The 18,538-nt window shown below is 47.8% G+C and overlaps 1 protein-coding gene across 1 annotated transcript; it reads right to left on the reverse strand.

Moving 5' to 3' along the window:
* Positions 1-267: 267 nt before the first annotated feature.
* LOC137366188 (probable G-protein coupled receptor 139) lies at positions 268-1,086 on the reverse strand. The gene has a single exon (XM_068028178.1). It carries the CDS (start codon positions 1,084-1,086, stop codon positions 268-270), a length of 819 nt encoding a protein of 272 aa, XP_067884279.1.
* Positions 1,087-18,538: the final 17,452 nt, after the last annotated feature.

An 18,538-nucleotide genomic window follows, 5' to 3' on the forward strand; every position in this document is an offset into this window, starting at 1 on the left:
GACATAGCTTTAAGTTGAGGGGTGATAGATATAGGACAGATGTTAGAGGTAGTTTCTTTACTCAGAAAGTAGTAGGGGCGTGGAACGCCCTGCCTGCAACAGCAGTAAACTCGCCAAATTTAAGGGCATTTAAGTGGTCATTGGATAGACCTTTGGATGAAAATGGAATAGTGTAGGTCAGATGGTTTCACAGGTCGGCGCAACATCGAGGGCCGAAGGGCCTGTACTGCGCTGTAATGTTCTAATGTTCTAATGTTCATCAATGAATTAATTCAACAACTGGGTAAAGGGATATTTCAGCGCATTCTTCAACTGCTCTCTGAACTGAGTCTGGGTCACGGCATAAATCGCAGTGTTGGTGCAGCAACTCAGGAGCTGCAGCATGAAGCCCAATTCCTGCAGAAAACGAGGTGGACGTGCAGACACAGACACCGACGTCAAATTCCACATCCGTGTCCATATGGAAAGCACCATTAACGCTGTCCACAACAGAATGAAATTGGCCGAGATAACTAGCAGTAAAATGATGGATTTCCTTCGGCTCTCCATCTGTGCATCTCGGCTAGTCTCCCCAGTGCTGTGAGCCCGGAGTCTCTTGCGTCCTCTACTGCTCACTAAAATGTGTCTGATGGTGAGAGCATTGAGCAGCAGAATCACCACAAATGGTAGCCCCGGGGTTAGAATGTGATGGAGGAATTCGATTGTTACCCAGACACGAGATATCTGAACATCCCTTGTTACAGAACAAAACCAGGGGAGGTTCCCCAGCCAATACCGATCTGATAACATAAAATACCAGAAGATGTTCTTTAAACTGCTCAGCACAGTCACTGTTCCCAGAGCCAGAGCAGCCGTTTTCTCGCTGCAATATTTAGATTTCAGCTTCTGGCAACAAATAGCTACAAATCGATCAAAGGTGAAAGTGACGGTGAACCAGACAGAACAGTCTGTGGCTGTGTAAAGCAGGACGGCGTGGATATTACACACGGGGATGGACCGCAGGAACTGAAACTGTTCCCAATAAACAATGGGAATGTGTCTCAATATCAGGTCCAGGATAATGACCAGTAGATCCGCCGCTGACATGGCCACCAGGTAGCGAGTGACAGATTTGGAGAGACCGCACTTCCTCTGAGTCAGGATCCCAATCGTCAGCAAGTTAACTGTGAGGAAGGTAAATAAAGAGAGAAATTATACATCAGACTGGAGCAAAGTTACCAGTTTGATTGAGGACTTATTGAGATTTACAAATATGTCACTGCATCCAATGTTATGCTGAAATGATTGGACCTGAAATAACAAACATGAAGGTCTGCAATACGATGGAAGACAGGAGAGATGAAATAACTAAAGGGAGATATTAAAATTATTAAACTCAATGTTAATCATAATCCTCCCCTCCCTCATTTCCTTTTATGGTTTAAGAACTGTTCCGCCTCTAATCTCTCCCAGGTCTGATCTGAAACATTAACTCTGTTTCTCTCTCCTCAGATGCTGCCTGACCTGCTGAATATGTCCGACATTTTCTGTTTTTAATTCAAATTTTCAGCATCTGCAGCACTTTGCTCCTGTATTGAAAGTTAAATGTTGAACAGACTGAGAGATTCCCTCACCTCTGACAAGCAGCACAGAATTCAATGCAATTATTTTAAAACAATGAAAGGGAATGAGACCACAAAAAATATCAATGAAACAAATAATCTCAATCGTCACTAAATTAACAATAAATAAGAGAAATTACCAGAAAATTATAGATCAGGTTGGAAGTAAAATACAACAGGTTGAAGGAGTTTGGATAGACATTTATACATGTGTCACCATATTCGGTGTGTCTCTAATTATTGGCGAGTGACACGGATTTCAGCTGGAGATAGGCAGCTTAATTTAATACAGCCAGTGGGGTTCCTGACGGCGGGCCGAAAATATGAGGGGAACCATGTCTTGGCAATTCAGTACCAAGAAACAGCGCATTTCAGTGGCGTTGGGACAGTTAACTGCCTGGGCCATCGCTCACATCCCTGCTGAACAATCAGATGACCAGCAGCTCTGTAGCATTGGCAAAGCCACCGGGAGTAATGGAACTAGAAATGCTACATCAGGCCTGGGTGCAGGACCATCGCTGGAGCTTTAAAACCAATGTGAGTGTGGCAAGGACACCCAGGGCCTGTCAGCTAGTAGGGGCAACTACCGTTCATGCAACAGGCTTGGGGCCAGGACCATGACAAGAGACCTGGAACCCTGGTAAGTGTACCGAGGAGACTGAGGCAGCTGGGGAGTCGGGCCACTGTCAGTACTATACCAGACCTGGTGCTAGGAAACTTCCTGGAAAGCCTAGACCTCAGGTGTGTGTACGGGGCTGCTGGGGCCAGTCGTAGAGTCTGCACATTTCCATTAATGCACCAGGACCATTACTGGAGACCCTGGATCTCTGATAGGTGTTATTGCTGGGGCCAATAAGCCAGTGCGGGTCACTGCACCTAATATGCCAATCCTGCAAGGAAGTTCATCGCTGGAGCCCAGGACACCAGTTAACTGTATCGAAGACACTGTGCCAGTCAGCTAGTGGTGTTCACCGCCAGTAATACATCAGGCCTGGGATCAGGACCATCGCTGAAGTCCCCAACACGGATTAAGCGTGACGTTGTTGCCGTGTAAAGTTAGAGAATGGGCGGCAGTGGCAGTGCTACACGAAGCCAGAGACAGGGATCATCACTCGAGCACTGGGCTCCAGTAAGTGCGGTGAGAACTCCTGGACCAGTTGAACAGCGTCGGGGCCACTGCCAGTGATACACAGCGCTGGGTACAGGGCAATTGCTGGAGTCCCAATCTCCAGGTGATTGTTTTGAGGTATCGAGATCCACTCAGGGAGTGGATACCACTGCTGGATCGACTGCAGTTCTGGGACCTGGAAGATCGCTGGAGTCCTGGACACCAAATAAGTGTGGGGCTGTATGGGGACCAGTCAGGGAGTGTGCGACACTGCTGGTACTACACCAGATCTGGGACCAGGCTCAACGCAGGTGCCCTGGACCTCAGATAAGTGTGGCAGAACAGCCAGGGCCAGGTAGGTAGCGGATGCATTGCTGTCTCTGCACCAGGTCTGGATACACGCCCACTGCTGGAGAGTCTGTACATCAGGTAAGTGGTTTGGGGTCACTGGGATTGTTCAGGGAGCGGGTACCATTGCAATCATGGGCCCTGGACCATTGCTGGAGTCCCAGACTCCAGATAAGTGTAGGAGATTCACGTGGGCCATTCAGAGCGTGTGACCCACTGCCAGTACTATAACAGGCCTGGAGCCACATGCATTGCTGGAGCCAAATGTGCATGGTAAGCGTGAAGAGGTTTTAGGACCAAGAGAAGCAGTTTGGGAGGCCTCATGGCTTTTTCAGGAAAGCCGGCTTCCCTATAGTGTAGCTGGCTCTGCCAGGCCACCATGTCAATGGGGAGAGGTACAGGAAATGAAAGAAATCTCAGCCCTACAGTTGGGAGGTGAGCATGCCCAGTACAACATGTTGTTGAATGAGACCTTCATTCAGAAACAGCCAGCCATTCCCAAAGTTTTGGCCTCCATGGAGAACCAGAATGTGGCCGCTCGGAGACAAAGGGAAGTCACCGCTAGACACAGCTAATGTTTCTACACCCTCAAGCAACCTCGCACTGCCAACAAACATCACACAATTAGCATGTGTATAACGTGAGTAATGGCGTCACCAGGAACATGGTGGAACAGACCATCGGTGTGATGAAGCAATGCTTCCAATGCCTGAACCGCTCGAACAGAGCCCTCCAGTACACAATAGAGCAGGTGTCCAAGTTCATGGTGTTCTGCTACACCCTTCATATCATCACCATCATGAGGACACAGGCATTGGCACCAGGAATCCGGAGGCCACCTCAGGAGAGGGAGGAGGCAGGGAGGATATTTCCTGGATCATTTAAACCTGGCGAGGCTGTCAGACAGTCCCTGATAAGACTCCAGTTCCCACAGGACAACTTCCCTTTCCCACCATGGATCCCCCATTCTCTACCATTACACCCATCTGAGACGCCCAATCACAGTTCCCCTTGGTCACCATCATGCAATAAAGAGCACCAATAAAAAACATTTCATTAACATCTTTATCCAACAACACATCAAATGATACAAACTTTTAACCCTTGTGTATTCCCTGAGTGCATGTCTTGCGGTTTCCCTCGACGTGCCCAGTGCTCCTACACAGTGTTTCCCCAGTTACTGCTGCATGGAAGGCTGCTGACTTTCACTGGGGGAGAATGAAGATGGCCTTGCAGGAAGCCTCGAGCAGTTCTAGGCGTACAGGGATCGGATTCGAACAGCACCACCTCCACATAGGCAGCAGCAGCCTGGGCTGGCTGATGGGTAACAGCAAGGATACTGGTGGAGTGACAGTGAAGGGAGAACAAATACTGTCATCCTGAGAGAGGAGAGCAGGACCAGGCTCCACGGAGACACTGTCACTCCCACGGGGCGACACCTCAGCAATCCTAGTCATCTACTGGATCACAGAATGCGATACTGCTGTGAGAGCCTGCAAAGCCCTTTAAACACTAAGATCCACAGCCATGGTGGCAGCAGTCTGATCCTGCAAGGCACCAAGCATGGATCTGATGAACTCAATCTGAGATTTCACTGCTGCACTGAGACTTTGGATGTTGGCCACCTGTGCTGCAGAAACAATGGTCACCAGACGCTTTCTCACGACTGGGTCCACGAGTGCTTTCATGGAGTTAGTCACCACCTCCAGAAGTGAAAGATTGGGCATCAAGCTCTGTGAATGTCCTGTGCTATATTGGAGTCGGAGCCCTCCATGTTCCTTGACAGTGACAACAGACTGTCTGACAGGCCTGTCAATGGATAAAGTATCTCAGTGTACATGTTCATCAGCATTTACCTGTATGCTGTTCCAGTAATGTTCTCATCTGAGTCCTGTGCATTATAAATCGTTTGTGACCTTGCCCTCCAGTGAGCTTACACATGAACTATCCTTTCCCCCTGCCCTGGCTGTCCTCTCACCAGAAGCAGCAGCGGCGGTGGTGAGATGAGCCGGGGTATAAAAGGAGCAGAGAGCGAGGCTCGACACCAGAAGCAGCGGCGGCGGTGAGAGCGCTTTGTTCTGTTCAGTGCAACTGCTTGACCAGAAAAAAAAATTGAAGTGTGACGTCAGAGGAGGGCTGGTAAGTGATTGATGGGTATTTCTTCCGTGCCTTGTGTTGTTTAGTTCTTGTTTTTTTTTGGTTATGGCCAAGTGATTTAAATCAGGCGATGTCATTGCAGGTGCAGAGTACACTTAAATAGTTTATTTTTCTTAAATACTGTGATCCAAATTATTTAATTAAATAGCAGAGCGATGTCCGAGCAGACGATGTGTTTCAGCTGTAGCATGTGGAAGCTGGTGGACCCTGGTGTGATTCACAGTGACCACATCTGCAGCAAGTGTTGGCTGTTCGAGGTACTTCAGCTCAGAATTGATGAACTTGAGTCTGAGCTGCATACACTATGACACATCAGGGAGTGGGAAAGTTATCTGGACATGGTGTTCCTGGAGACAATCACGCCCCTTAGATTAATTACATCCAATCTCGACTCTGGTCAGGGACAGGAGGGTGTGATTGCGAGTGAGGCAGATATGGGGGTCCAGAATTTAGCTTTGGTGGAGTCTCAGCCAGTGCCCAGATCCAATAGGTACGCAGTTCTTGCTCCCAGTGAGGATGAGGGCATAGGCTGCAGGGAGCATGAGTAAACTGACCACAGCACCGTGGTTCAGAGCGCCATTCAAGTGGGGGGAGAAAAGAGAAATATAGTTGTAGTCGCGGCTAGCATAGTTCGGGGAATAGATACTGTTCTCTGCTGCAAAATAGAGAGTCCTGAAGGCTTTGTTGTCTACCTGGTGCCAAGGTTAAGGACATCTCTTCAGGGCTGGACGAAGTTGGAGTGGGAGGGAAAAGATCCAGTTGTTGTTGTCCACGTAGGTACCAACGACAGAGGTCGGACTGGGAAAGAGGTTCTGCTGAGGGACTATGTGCAGCTTGGGGCCAAATTAAAAAGCAGAACCACAAAGGTAATAATCTCCAGATTACTACCTGAGCAACGTGATAATTGGCAAATGGTAAATAAGATTAGAGATGAAAATGTGTGGCTCAAAGATTTGTGTGGGAGAAATGGCTTCCGACTCATGGGACACAGGCACCAGTACTGGGGAAAGAGAGAGCTGTTCCGTTGGGATGGGCTTCACCTGAACCATGCTGGGACCAGTGTCCTGGTGAATCGTATAACTAGGGTTGTAGATAATGCAATAAGTTAAGTATTGTGGTGGGTTGGGGGGTGGGGGGGGGGGTGGGGGTTAAACTGAAGGGAAGTTTAAAAGGTCGAAGAGTAACGCGAGAGCAGAGATGCAGAATAGTGAATGACCATACATTAATCAGAGAGTGACAGGAAGGGACAGAGAATAAAAGCATAAGTGTACAGCAGAAATTAAAACCAGAGTCGGGAAAAATGGTAAAACGTCAAAGCTTCAGGCTCTTTATCTGAATGCACGTATCATTTGTAACAAGATAGATGAGCTGACGGCACAGATGGAATTAAATTAATATGATTTGATAGCTATCACTGAGACGTGTTGCAGGATGACCAGGACAGGAATCTCAATGTTCAGGGATATTCAATGTTCCAGAAGAATAGGCAGAAAGGAAAAGAAAGTGGGGGAGCTTTGCTATTAAAGGAAGGGATCAGTGCAGTTGTGAGTAATGATATAGGTGTAAAAGATCGTGATGCAGAATCAGTTTGGTTAGAAATAAGGCATTGCAAGAGAAAGATGTGGTCGTGGTCTAAAGGCCCCCAAAGAGTTACCTCTCTGTAGAACAAGATATTAATTAGGACAAATCGGAGGCGTGTAAGAAGGGCACTGCAATTATCATGGGTGATATTAATCTGAATCGAGACTGTGCAAAGTAAATTGGCAAGGGTAGCATGTGAGACGAATCTGTGGAGTGCCTTACGGATTGTTACTTAGAATAATATGTTGCAGAACCTACCAGGGAACAGGTTATTTTAGATTTAGTATTGTGTAATGAGGTAGGATTGATAGGAGATCTCGCAGGCAAGGATCCTTTATGGGGAAACAATCATAACATGGTAGAATTTCAAATTCAGTTTGAGTGTGACCAACTCGGGTCTCAAATCAGTGTCTTCAACTTAAACAAGGGCAATTACAGAGGTATGATGAAAGAGTTGTCCAAAGCGGGCTGGGAAGGTAGACCTCAGGCAAAGCCAGTAGACGAGCAGTGGCAGGTTTTTAGGCAGATATTTCATAACACTCAACAAACATGTATTACAGTCAGAAGGAAGGACTCAAAGGGAACGATGAACCACCCGTGGATAACAGGAAGTTAAGGAGAGTATCAAATCAAAAGCAAAGGCGTACAATGTGACGAAAACAAGTTGCAGGCGAGAGGATTGGGAAGCTTTTCCAAACAGCAAAGGATGACTAAAAAACTAATAAAGAGGGAGAACATTGATTGTGAGAGTAAATTGGCAAGAAATATAAAAACAAACAGTAACAACTCCTACGGGTATATTAAAAGGAAGAGAGTAGCTAAAGTAAGTATGGGACAAAGAACAAAGAGCAAAGAACAAAGAACAGTACAGCACAGGAACAGGCCATTCGGCCCTCCAAGCCTGCACCGATCTTGATGCCTGCCTAAACTAACACCTTCTGCACTTCCGGGGCCCATATCCCTCTATTCCCTTCCTATTCATGTATTTGTCAAGATGTCTTTTAAACGTCGCTATTGTATCTGCTTCCACCACCTCCCCTGGCAGCAAGTTCCAGGCACTCACCACCCTCTGTGTAAAAAACTTGCCTCGCACATCCCCTCCAAATTTAGCCCCTCGCACATTAACCCTATGTCCCCGAGTAACTGACTCTTCCACCCTGGGAAAAAGCTTCTGACTATCCACTCTGTCCATGCCCCTCATAACTTTGCAAATCTCTATCATGTCGCCCCTCCACCTCCGTCATTCCAGTGAAAACAATCCGAGTTTTTCCAACCTCTCCTCATGGCTAACGCTCTCCAGACCAGGCAACATCGTGGTAAATCTCCTCTGTACCCTCTCCAAAGCCTCAACGTCCTTCTGGAAGTGTGGCGACCAGAATTACACGCAATATTCTAAGTGTGGCTTAAATAAGGTTCTGCACAGCTGCAACATGACTTGCCAATTTGTATACTCTATGCCCCGACCGATGAAGGCAAGCATGCCGTCTGCCTTCTTGACTACCTTATCTACCTGCGTTGCCACTTTCAGCGATCTGTGGACTTGTACGCCCAGTCTGCCATGCGGGAGCTTGTCAAAGGCTTTACTAAAGTCTATGTAGATAACATCCACTGCCCTTCTTTCATCAATCATCTTCGTCACTTCCTCATAAAACTCAATCAAATTATTCGGACACGACCTCTCCTTCACAATACCATGCTAAACGATCCTCAGAAGAGGAGGATGGGGAGTTAATAACATGGAACAGGGAAATGGCAGATAATTTAAACCAATATTTTGCATCAGTCTTCACGGTAGAGGACACTATAAACAATCCAAATAGATGAGCAAGGTGTAAATGGGAGCGAGGAACTTGTAACAATCTCGCTCACGAGGGAAAAAGTGCTGGACAAACTGATGAGACTAAAGGCAGACACGTCACCAGGACCTGACAGCCTGGACCCAAGGGTTTTAAAAGAAGTGGCTGCAGAGATAGTGGAGGCATTGGTCATAATATATCAAAACTCATTAGATTCCGGTAGGGTACCAGTGGATTGGAAAACCGCTGATGTGACACCCGTATTCAAGAAAGGAGGGAGACAGAAAGCAGAAAGCTATAGACGAGTTAGCTTAACATCAGTCATTGTGAAAATGCGAGAGTCCATTTTTAAGGAAGAAATAGCAGGACATTTCGAACAGCATAATGCAATCAAACAGAGTCAACATGGTTTTATGAATGTGAAATCATGTTTGACAAATTTGTTAGAGTTCTTTGAGGAGATAACAAGCAGAGTGGATGAAGTGGAACTGGTAGATGTAGTGTATTTGGATTTCCAGAAGGCGTTTGAAAAGGTGCCACATAAAAGGTTATTGCACAAAATAGGAGCTTCGGGTATTGGGGGTAATGTGTTGGCATGGTTTGAGAATTGGCTAACACACAGAAGGCAGAGAGTCGGCATCAATGGGTCTTTTACAGGTTGGAAAGCTGTAACTAGTGGGGTGCCACAAGGATCGGTCCGAGGGCTTCAGCTATTTACTATCGACATTAATGACGAGGAGGAAGGGACAGGGTGAAGTATATCCAAATTTTCTGACAATACTAAAATAGCGGGGAAGGCATGTGGTGATGAGGACACAAATAATCTGCAAAGGGATATAGATAGGTTAAGTGAGTGGGCAAAAAATTGACAGATGGTGTTCAATGTGGCAAAGTGTGAGGTCATCCACTTTGGTCAGAAGAATAAAAAGGCAGATTATTATTTAGATGGAGAGAGACCACAAAATACTGCAGTACAGAGGGATCTGGGTGTTCTTGTGCATGAAACACAAAAGGTTAACAGACAGGTGCAGCAAATATTAGGAAGGCAAATGGAATTTGTTGTTTACTGTTAGCGGTTAGAGTTTTAATATGGGGAAGTCCTGTTCCAACTGGGCAGGGTGTTGGTAAGGCCACACCTGGAGTACTGCGCACAGTTTTGGTCCCGATATTTAAGAAAGGATATACCAGCATTGGAGTCAATTCAGAAAAGGTTCACTGGGCTGATTCCTGGGATGAAGGGTAATTCTTATCAAGAGTGGCTAAACAGGTTAGGCCTTTATTCATTGGAGCTTAGCAGAATGAGAGGTGATCTTACAGAAACATATAAGATTTTAAGGGGGCTTGACAGGGTAAATGTTGAGAAGATGATTCCACTAGTGGACGATTCTCGAACTAGGGAACATAGTTACAGAATAAGAGGGCACACATTTAAAACTGAGATGTGAAGGAATTTCTTATCTCAGAGGATGGTGAATCCCTGGAATACTCTGCCTCAGAGAGTGGTGGCGGCTAGATCACTAAACGAAGGAGGAGATATATAGATTTTTGAAATCTCGGGGAGTCGAGGGTTCGGCATAGGAGGCCCGAAAGAGGAGTTGAGTTCTGGGACAGATCAGCCATGATCTTACTGAATGGTGGGGCTGGCTTGAGGGGTTGAATGGCCTACTCCTGCACCTATTTCTTATGTTCTTACGTCTGCAGCTCATTAGTGCTCGGCTGCTCACCACGTGCAGATTCCGCCTCCATACCAGCTTCTCAGGTCCACGCAGTGTAAGTATTTGACTCGTGACTGTGAGCATCTGACCAAGTGATGGGGCTTCTCCATCAGTGCTGTGCTGCAGTTCTCTCTGTCTCCTGGAGCTGCTGTGACTGGGAAGCTGTTAGTTTTGGGTTTTCATTGGCAAGCATAAAATCAGAAGGGGAGGGTTGTGGTGAGGGATAGGGGGTGGGATGGAAAGCAGGAGGTCCATGGTCCCACCATCTGCAGCTTGTACATCATCCCAGACAGCAGGATGAGGGGGAGGTGGGACTTCAGAAGATACATAAGGCAGGAACATAGCATCCTCCTGAATGCTCTCGGTGATGCCAGATGCTACGGGCTCTGTCACAGCCGGTCCCGTAATCTGGTGAACCATCTCCTTCATCAGGCTCAGGGGATGAAGCCTGGCCCCCGCCAGTTCACTGCTGCTCCCATTGATTATGGGGCACTTTGTCCTGGAAGAGAGAGGGCAGAATGTCAGTGATTGCGTTGCACTGTGTTTGGATGATGTGCCTGCCATAGCTGAATAGCTGGAAGTATGTGGAAGCAGTGAGAGGTGGGTATGAGGCTGATACCAGTGGATGGTGTGTGAGGATGTGGTGGAGTATGTGAATGTTATGTGTGAGTCCTGAGTGTTAGAGACTGCTGATGGGCGAGTGATGGGCGTGTGGTACATTGAACTGTGTGAGAGGTTGGTGGCAGCCTCCTGTGACTCAGTGCAGCTTCCCTTTAAGAGGAACAGACTGTCTTTGAGAGCTGAATTAAAGAACAAGAACAAAGAACAAAGATGATTACAGCACAGGAACAGGCCCTTCGGCCCTCCAAGCCTGCGCCGATCCAGATCCTCTCTCTAAACATGTCGCCTATTTTCTAAGGTTCTGTATCTCTTTTCTTCCTGCCCGTTCATGTATCTGTCTAGATACATCTTAAAAGACTCCATCGTGCCCGCATCTACCACCTCCGCTGGCAATGCGTTCCAGGTGCCCACCACCCTCTGCATAAAGAACTTTCCACGCATATCCCCCCTAAACTTTTCCCCTTTCACTTTGAACTCGTGTCCTCTAGTAATTGAAACCCCCACTCTGGGAAAAAGCCTCTTGCTATCCACCCTGTCTATACCTCTCATGATTTTGTACACCTCAATCAGGTCCCCCCTCAACCTCCGTCTTTCTAATGAAAATAATCCTAATCTGCTCAACCTCTCTTCATAGCTAGCGCCCTCCATACCAGGCAACATCCTGGTGAACCTCCTCTGCACCCTCTCCAAAGCATCCACATCCTTTTGATAATGTGGCGACCAGAACTGTACGCAGTATTCCAAATGTGGCCGAACCAAAGTCCTATACAACTGTAACATGACCTGCCAACTCTTGTACTCAATGCCCCGTCCGATGAAGGAAAGCATGCCGTATGCCTTCTTGACCACTCTATTTACCTGCGTTGCCACCTTCAGGGAACAGTGGACCTGAACACCCAAATCTCTCTGGACATCAATTTTCCCCAGGACTTTTCCATTTACTGTATAGTTCACTCTTGAATTGGATCTTCCAAAATGCATCACCTCGCATTTGCCCTGATTGAACTCCATCTGCCATTTCTCTGCCCAACTCTCCAATCTATCTATATTCTGCTGTATTCTCTGACAGTCCCCTTCACTATCTGCTACTCCACCAATCTTAGTGTCGTCTGCAAATTTGCTAATCAGTCCACCTATACTTTCCTCCAAATCATTAATGTATATCACAAACAACAGTGGTCCCAGCACGGATCCCTGTGGAACACCACTGGTCACACGTCTCCATTTTGAGAAACTCCCTTCTACTGCTACTCTCTGTCTCCTGTTGCCCAGCCAGTTCTTTATCCATCTAGCTAGTACACCTTGGACCCCAAGCGCCTTCACTTTCTCCATCAGCCTGCCATGGGGAACCTTATCAAACGCCTTACTGAAGTCCATGTATATGACATCGACAGCCCTTCCCTCATCAATCAACTTTGTCACTTCCTCAAAGAATTCTATTAAGTTGGTAAGACATGACCTTCCCTGCACAAAACCATGTTGCCTATCACTGATGAGCCCATTTTCTTCCAAATGAAATGGCTGAAGGTCGTGCCACCCTCACACACAGTTCGGCCCCTGTTAAGCGTGCAGACAGACGGCAGCGTGGGTCACCAAGGGCTGCACGTAGATACATGGAAATGAGTGTCACCTCCCACAACAGCAACGGAAGCGGGCAGATCATCACCCCTCTGCCCAAAAAGCGGTGCAAAACAGATTTTCTCTCCTTTCTCTTTTCCTTTCTCTCATCCACGCTTTCTCACTTCCTATGCATCACTCTCTCTCTCTTTCTCACTCTTCACGCTCTGTCTATAGCTAATCGATCAGAGATTTCAGCAGCAGAGAAGGAGGTTATTCCGCCCATTGTGTCAGCTTTACCTCTATGAATGCGGCATGTAAGACGTTCCACTCCACTGCCCCCCTTTTTAACCAGACTCCTGCATTTGTTTTGTTTTTCCAATTATTTGTAATGCTCCCTTTTGTAAATTATTATTGAATATACTTCGATCATGTTTTCAGGCAGTTAATTCCAGATCCCAACAATTCGCTGAGTAAAAAAAAATATTACTTATATATATATTCCTCATTTCACCGCTGGCTCTTTGCCAATTACCTTCAATCTGTGTCTTCTCACTGCTGAACTTTCTGACACTGGAAACAGTTTCACATTAATTATCCCATCAAAACCCTTCATGATTTTGAATTCAATATTAAATATCCCCTTACCCTTCACTGCTCGAAGGAGAACAATCCCAGCTTTTCCAATCTCTTCGCATAACTGAATTCCCAAATCCCTGGTACCATTCTAGTATACCCGGCCTGCCATAATGCCACCCGGTGTGGTACTGACCCACACAAGAGCATGAAAGGCCCAGTTCTATGTGCAGCCTGTTTTAATCCCATCCCATGTGGAACTGACCCACACAGAGATCAAGAAAGGCTCGATTCTATCCCTGGCTTTTGTTAATCCCAACCGGTGTAGTACTGACCCACACAGCGAGCAAGAAAGACCCAATTCTACCACGAGCCTGTGTTAATCACACCCCGTGTGGGATTGACCACCACACATCGTGTAGTCACGACCCAATTCTATCCCTGGCATGTGCTAACCTTACCTGGTGTGCTACTGACAGCCAGACATAGATAAGTCGAGATGCATTTCTATTCCCGGTGTGTTAATCTCCTCCAGCGTGGCTCTGAGTTCCATGTGCAATGAACGTCAGAACGCTGAAGTCTGTATATTGCCCATTTTTTTTTTTTTTTTTTTTTCTTTTTGCCAACCCCGTTTTTTTTTTTTTTTAGGGAGCTTTACTCTGTATCTAACCCCCGTTTTTTTTTTTTCCTTTTTTACAAGGTGACCTTTATACCCCAGGCCCCTTTTATATTTTTCACATCGAGGGGGCCTTTATCCCTCAGGCCCCTGTATATTGCCCATGTTGTACCTGCCCTGGGAGTGTCGAACTGAACTGTGCAGAAGGTGTTTTACTCTGTATTTAACTAGATTTTTTTTGTCTTTACACACCAGGTCCCTTTTATATATAATATGTCGAGGAAGCCTTTATTTCTCAGGGCACCCTGAAATGCATGTTATAAAATGATCTTATTAAAATCGAATAAATAAGACAAACACTCAAATTAAAATTGAATTGTCTGCATCAATGACATATTCCAGTCCCTGTAGTGCCCACCGGTCATGGAACGCCTCAAGCAAACCTGCAGACTGGACATGCTCTTTCTCCAGGGACACCCAGGTGCGAATGTAACCTCGGAAGAGTGTCAGGCAATCAAGTCCGACGGACCCCCCGATGGCCCGCATCCTAGACCTGATAATTGCCACCTTGGCCAGGCCCAGAGCAGACCGATGAGGAGGTTTCCCTCCTGGTCCACGCCCCTCTATATCAGGTGCCCAAAGATCAGTAGCGTGTCAATGAAGTCCAATCAAAGCTTGCGGAGCAGCTCCCATAACTACTCAAAGAGAGGGTGCAACCTCGCACACTCCATGTATACATTGAACATGGACTTATTCAGGCCGCAGAAATTACAGGCAATCTGAGAGTCCATGAACCTTCTTAAAACTCTATTGCACGGGACAACCCTGTGCAGCACCCTCCACCCTAGGCCACAAATTAAAGGGGGAGGACTCCTGCATAGAAAGAGCTCCACTGGGTTTCCCCTTGCTGCCAGATGGCAACACAGACAGCCACGGTGTGTCTGTCTGGCACACGAGGGTGAGGAATTGCAGAGTGTGCAGGAGCCGCTTGTACAGGAAACTCATGCATGTGAAATGCCACGGAGGGCATTTCTGATTGGTGGCTCAGGTTTTGTGGGACCAGCTCGTGAGGAGGGTTTTGTAGTCTGGTTCCGACAAGCAGTTCCATCCTGGCGGGAGTCAGCTCGGCCGGGAGCACTCCACACTCCCGATCTCCTTCGTCACCCGCAGTGAGGGTCATTCCGGTGGCTTCAGCTCCTTCTATGCAATTTGGTCCACCCCCAGTGCCGGCCACCCAGGCAGCCAAACCACTCTCCTCCACTGGCGGTGGATCGCCCTGACTGGAGGTGACCATGTTCCAGACTCTGAATAGATCCCAGTAAAAGGCAGGCAACTCCTTCAGAGAGGCGCAGCTAAAATGCTCTGCTGGGAGCAAGGTGGCGTCTTGAACGCAGTTCCCCTGGTGGAAAAAAAATACATCGCCAGTGAACGCCATCTTGGAGGACAATCGACGTTCAGGTATCTCTGCAAGGTCTGAAGGTGAAGAGTAGCAGCCTGGGAGTGGACACACACCAGCAACTGTCCACCCTCTTCCATCAGGAGACTCAGGACTGCGGCAGAGACCCAGTGTTTCCTCTTGCCCCAGAAGAAATTGATGAGCTTCTTCTGGATCTTGGTGGCTAACGCAGGGGCGGGGCCAACGTGAGCAACCAGTATCACAGCCTCGAGGCCACCAGTTGGTTTATGACCAGCATTCTGCCCCAGTGGGAAAGCTCTCGGAGAAGACCGATCAAGTGGCCGAGGCGAGTGGTAACTTTCGCCTCCAACCCCTGCGAGTATGATGGTCAGGCATCCCCACCGTGGTTAAGGCAGGTTCCTTTGTAGAGAAGATGTGTGGTGCTCCACACAAATGGTGTTAACTGCTCCGGTAGGGACTCGACCCGCCACTGACACACCAGGAGCCCAGAACATTTCCCCCTATTGATTCGCGCAGAGGATGATGCAGAAAAGATCTACTGGCACTTGCACATCCATTGCAAGTCAATGGGATCTGTGACCATGACGTCATTGGCATAAGCCAAGAAGACGACCCACATGCCCGGACTGTGCAAAGCCAAACCCACCAGACTCCTGTGAAAAAGGCACAGCAATGGTTCCACGCAGATGGTATCGAATTGGTTTGTCATTGGGCATCCCTGACGGACCCCTCTCAAAAAGCAAAGGGGCGCCATCAAGGAACAATTAACTTTGTCCAGACACTCTGCGGAGGCATATACAGGTGGGACCTGGGACACAAAATGTAGCCCCAGTCCAAACCTGTGCAGAGTCCCAAAAATATGTTGATGATCCACCCTGTTGAGTGCCTTCTCCTGTTCGAGGGAGAGAAAGACAGAGAAGTCTTCTGGGAAAGATGGATCAGGTCCCATACAAGGCTGATGTTGTCCTAGATTGACTGGTCCGTGACCGTGCAGGACTGGTGGGGGTGGATTATGTGTTACAGGACGGAGCCCAGGCGGGTAGACATAGCCCGGGAAAAGATCTTACAATCCGTGCTGAAAACAGAGGAAGGACGCCATTTTTTAAGCAAACGGAGATCACCCCTCTTCAGCAGCAGGACGATGACCGCCGTGCACCACAAGAAGAGCATCTCACCAGTTGCCAGGTTTTCTCCCAGGACTCGAGCATGAAATCTCCCCGCCATCACCACCACCCTCCCCCTCCCCACACCCCCATGCCCCCGACAAGACTTCCAAGAACGCCCTGAGGAACTTCACAGTCAGCCCATCCAGCCCTGGGGATTTGCGCCTTACGAGCTGTTGGAAGGCATAGGTTAGCTCCACCAATGTGAGCTGAGTCAACAATCATTCAATGCCCTCTGGGCGGACCTTCGACCGGTCCTCCCACAAAACTCTACGTGCATCCTCACTGGATGGTTCCAGACAGAACAATGCACTGCAACCATTCACAACCACTGATGTCGAGGGGGATGCCACCAGCACAACCCCACATAGGTCCCTTACCCCCGTTGAGGACAGGATTCTAAAGCAGGAACTGGGAACGGTAGATATGAGCAGCAGGTTCTCCATCTCATACCAAGTGGAAAATAATCCTGAATTATAAGGAACGACCTTAAGCTGTTTCTGCTGGCTGCCTGTTCCCTTGAGTTAAAACAAGAGATAGTTCAGGTCATTCTGATCGAGGACGCTTTAGAGGATATGGAGACTGGCCTGTGGAGGGCACTGGGGACAGGGAACATTGATGGCCACCATGTCCTGGCCAATGCCAAGCAGTACCCGACCGAGAGTCCGAGTGCCTTCCATGAAATTTTGAAGCACGTGAGTGAGGAAGGGGTAAACCATGTTAATTCCCTCGGTTTTCAACGCTGTTTCTGAATGGCCGCCAACCATTAGTCCGGATAGCTCTGGCATTTGCAGTCGTGAAAACAGATCCCGTGACCAAACTCACACCCATTCCTGAAGTCTTCGGAGCAGACTTGAACCAATCTTCCCCGAGCACTCACTAACGTTAAGGTAGTAGCTCTCCACAGGCCAGAAGACAGTCAGAGATCAGGTCATCTACAACTCCTAAGCAGGAAAAGTGTGACCCCATGTGCTGTTTTAATTGTTAGTGCCTGGGGCACTCTGCTCACGACTGCTGCAATAGGGGCATTGGTGAGATTGGCAATAACAGTGATTCCCGTTATCCTCCAGTCTCGGCCACTGTTCCAGTGACTGCAGCAATAGGGACATTGGTGAGACTGACAATAACACTGATTCCCGTTATCCTCCAGTCTCGGCCACTGCTCCAGTGACTGCTGCAATAGGGACATTGGTGAGACTGACAATAACAGTGACTCCCGTTATCCTTCAGTCTCGGCCACTGCTCCAGTGACTGCTGCAATAGGCACATTGGTGAGACTGACAATAACAGTGATTCCCGCTATCCTACAGTCTCGGCCATTGTTCCAGTGACTGCTGCAATAATCATCAATCTGGGGTATCAATCATTTCACTGACATCACGGGGTTCAACAGGGTGATACTGCCCAGTCCATTATAAACTTTCCCAGTATAGGAAAGCAGTAGTAATAGTATTCACCTTTCAGAGAGTCGCAGAGTCATAGAGTCAATAACCGTGTCTTCTTGACATTCTGCATTGCAGTTGATGCTTGTTTCGCCTATCTTCGAATGTCACGTTCTACTTTTCTACCTCCTGCTACCAGCTTTACTTCCTCCCAATTTGATCCTTCCTTCCAATTTCAAAAGGAAATTGGATGGGTGCTTGACGGAAGTGAACTTGCAGGGCTAAGGGGGTTGAATGGGGGAGTAAGACTGACTGAATTGCTCCACAGAGAACCATTAGGGTCTCGATGGGACGAATGGACTCCTTCTGTGTGGTTAGTGACTTTGACTCTATCACTGTCTATGACTGAATGTGGGATATGTCTCCTGCTCCTGCCTGGAACAATCCAGATCCATGAAATTTCAATGAAACTGTGATGTTGACAGCCACTGATATCTCCGTCCTCACCCTGGTCTGAGGCTCCATCTCGTGTTGCAGGAGGAGACATAGTTCTGTGACCAGCTCCTTATTGAATCAGTGTCACCTCACACCCTGCTCCTGGGTTAGGTGTAGGTAAGAAAAGTCCTCATAGGAAACCCGGGGTCGGTAGGGCAGACGCCTCTCCTCCTCCCTCTTGATAGATCTTCCCCTCTATGCAGCCTCTGATCCATTTGTTGGTCATGTTACAGAGCCAGAGACATTGTAACTACAGACCCCATACCTCGTCCAGAGTTGGGTCAACACACCTCTGTCCTCCCTGAATGTCTGCAGCAGCTCACAACAAAACCTCCAGAAAACCATCCACTCCACTAACCTTACAATAGCAGAAGTAAGTCAAACGCCCCTCACCTGTAAATTGGA

Source organism: Heterodontus francisci, unplaced genomic scaffold (assembly GCF_036365525.1).
Source record: "Heterodontus francisci isolate sHetFra1 unplaced genomic scaffold, sHetFra1.hap1 HAP1_SCAFFOLD_319, whole genome shotgun sequence".
In the NCBI taxonomy this organism is placed as follows: domain Eukaryota; kingdom Metazoa; phylum Chordata; class Chondrichthyes; order Heterodontiformes; family Heterodontidae; genus Heterodontus; species Heterodontus francisci.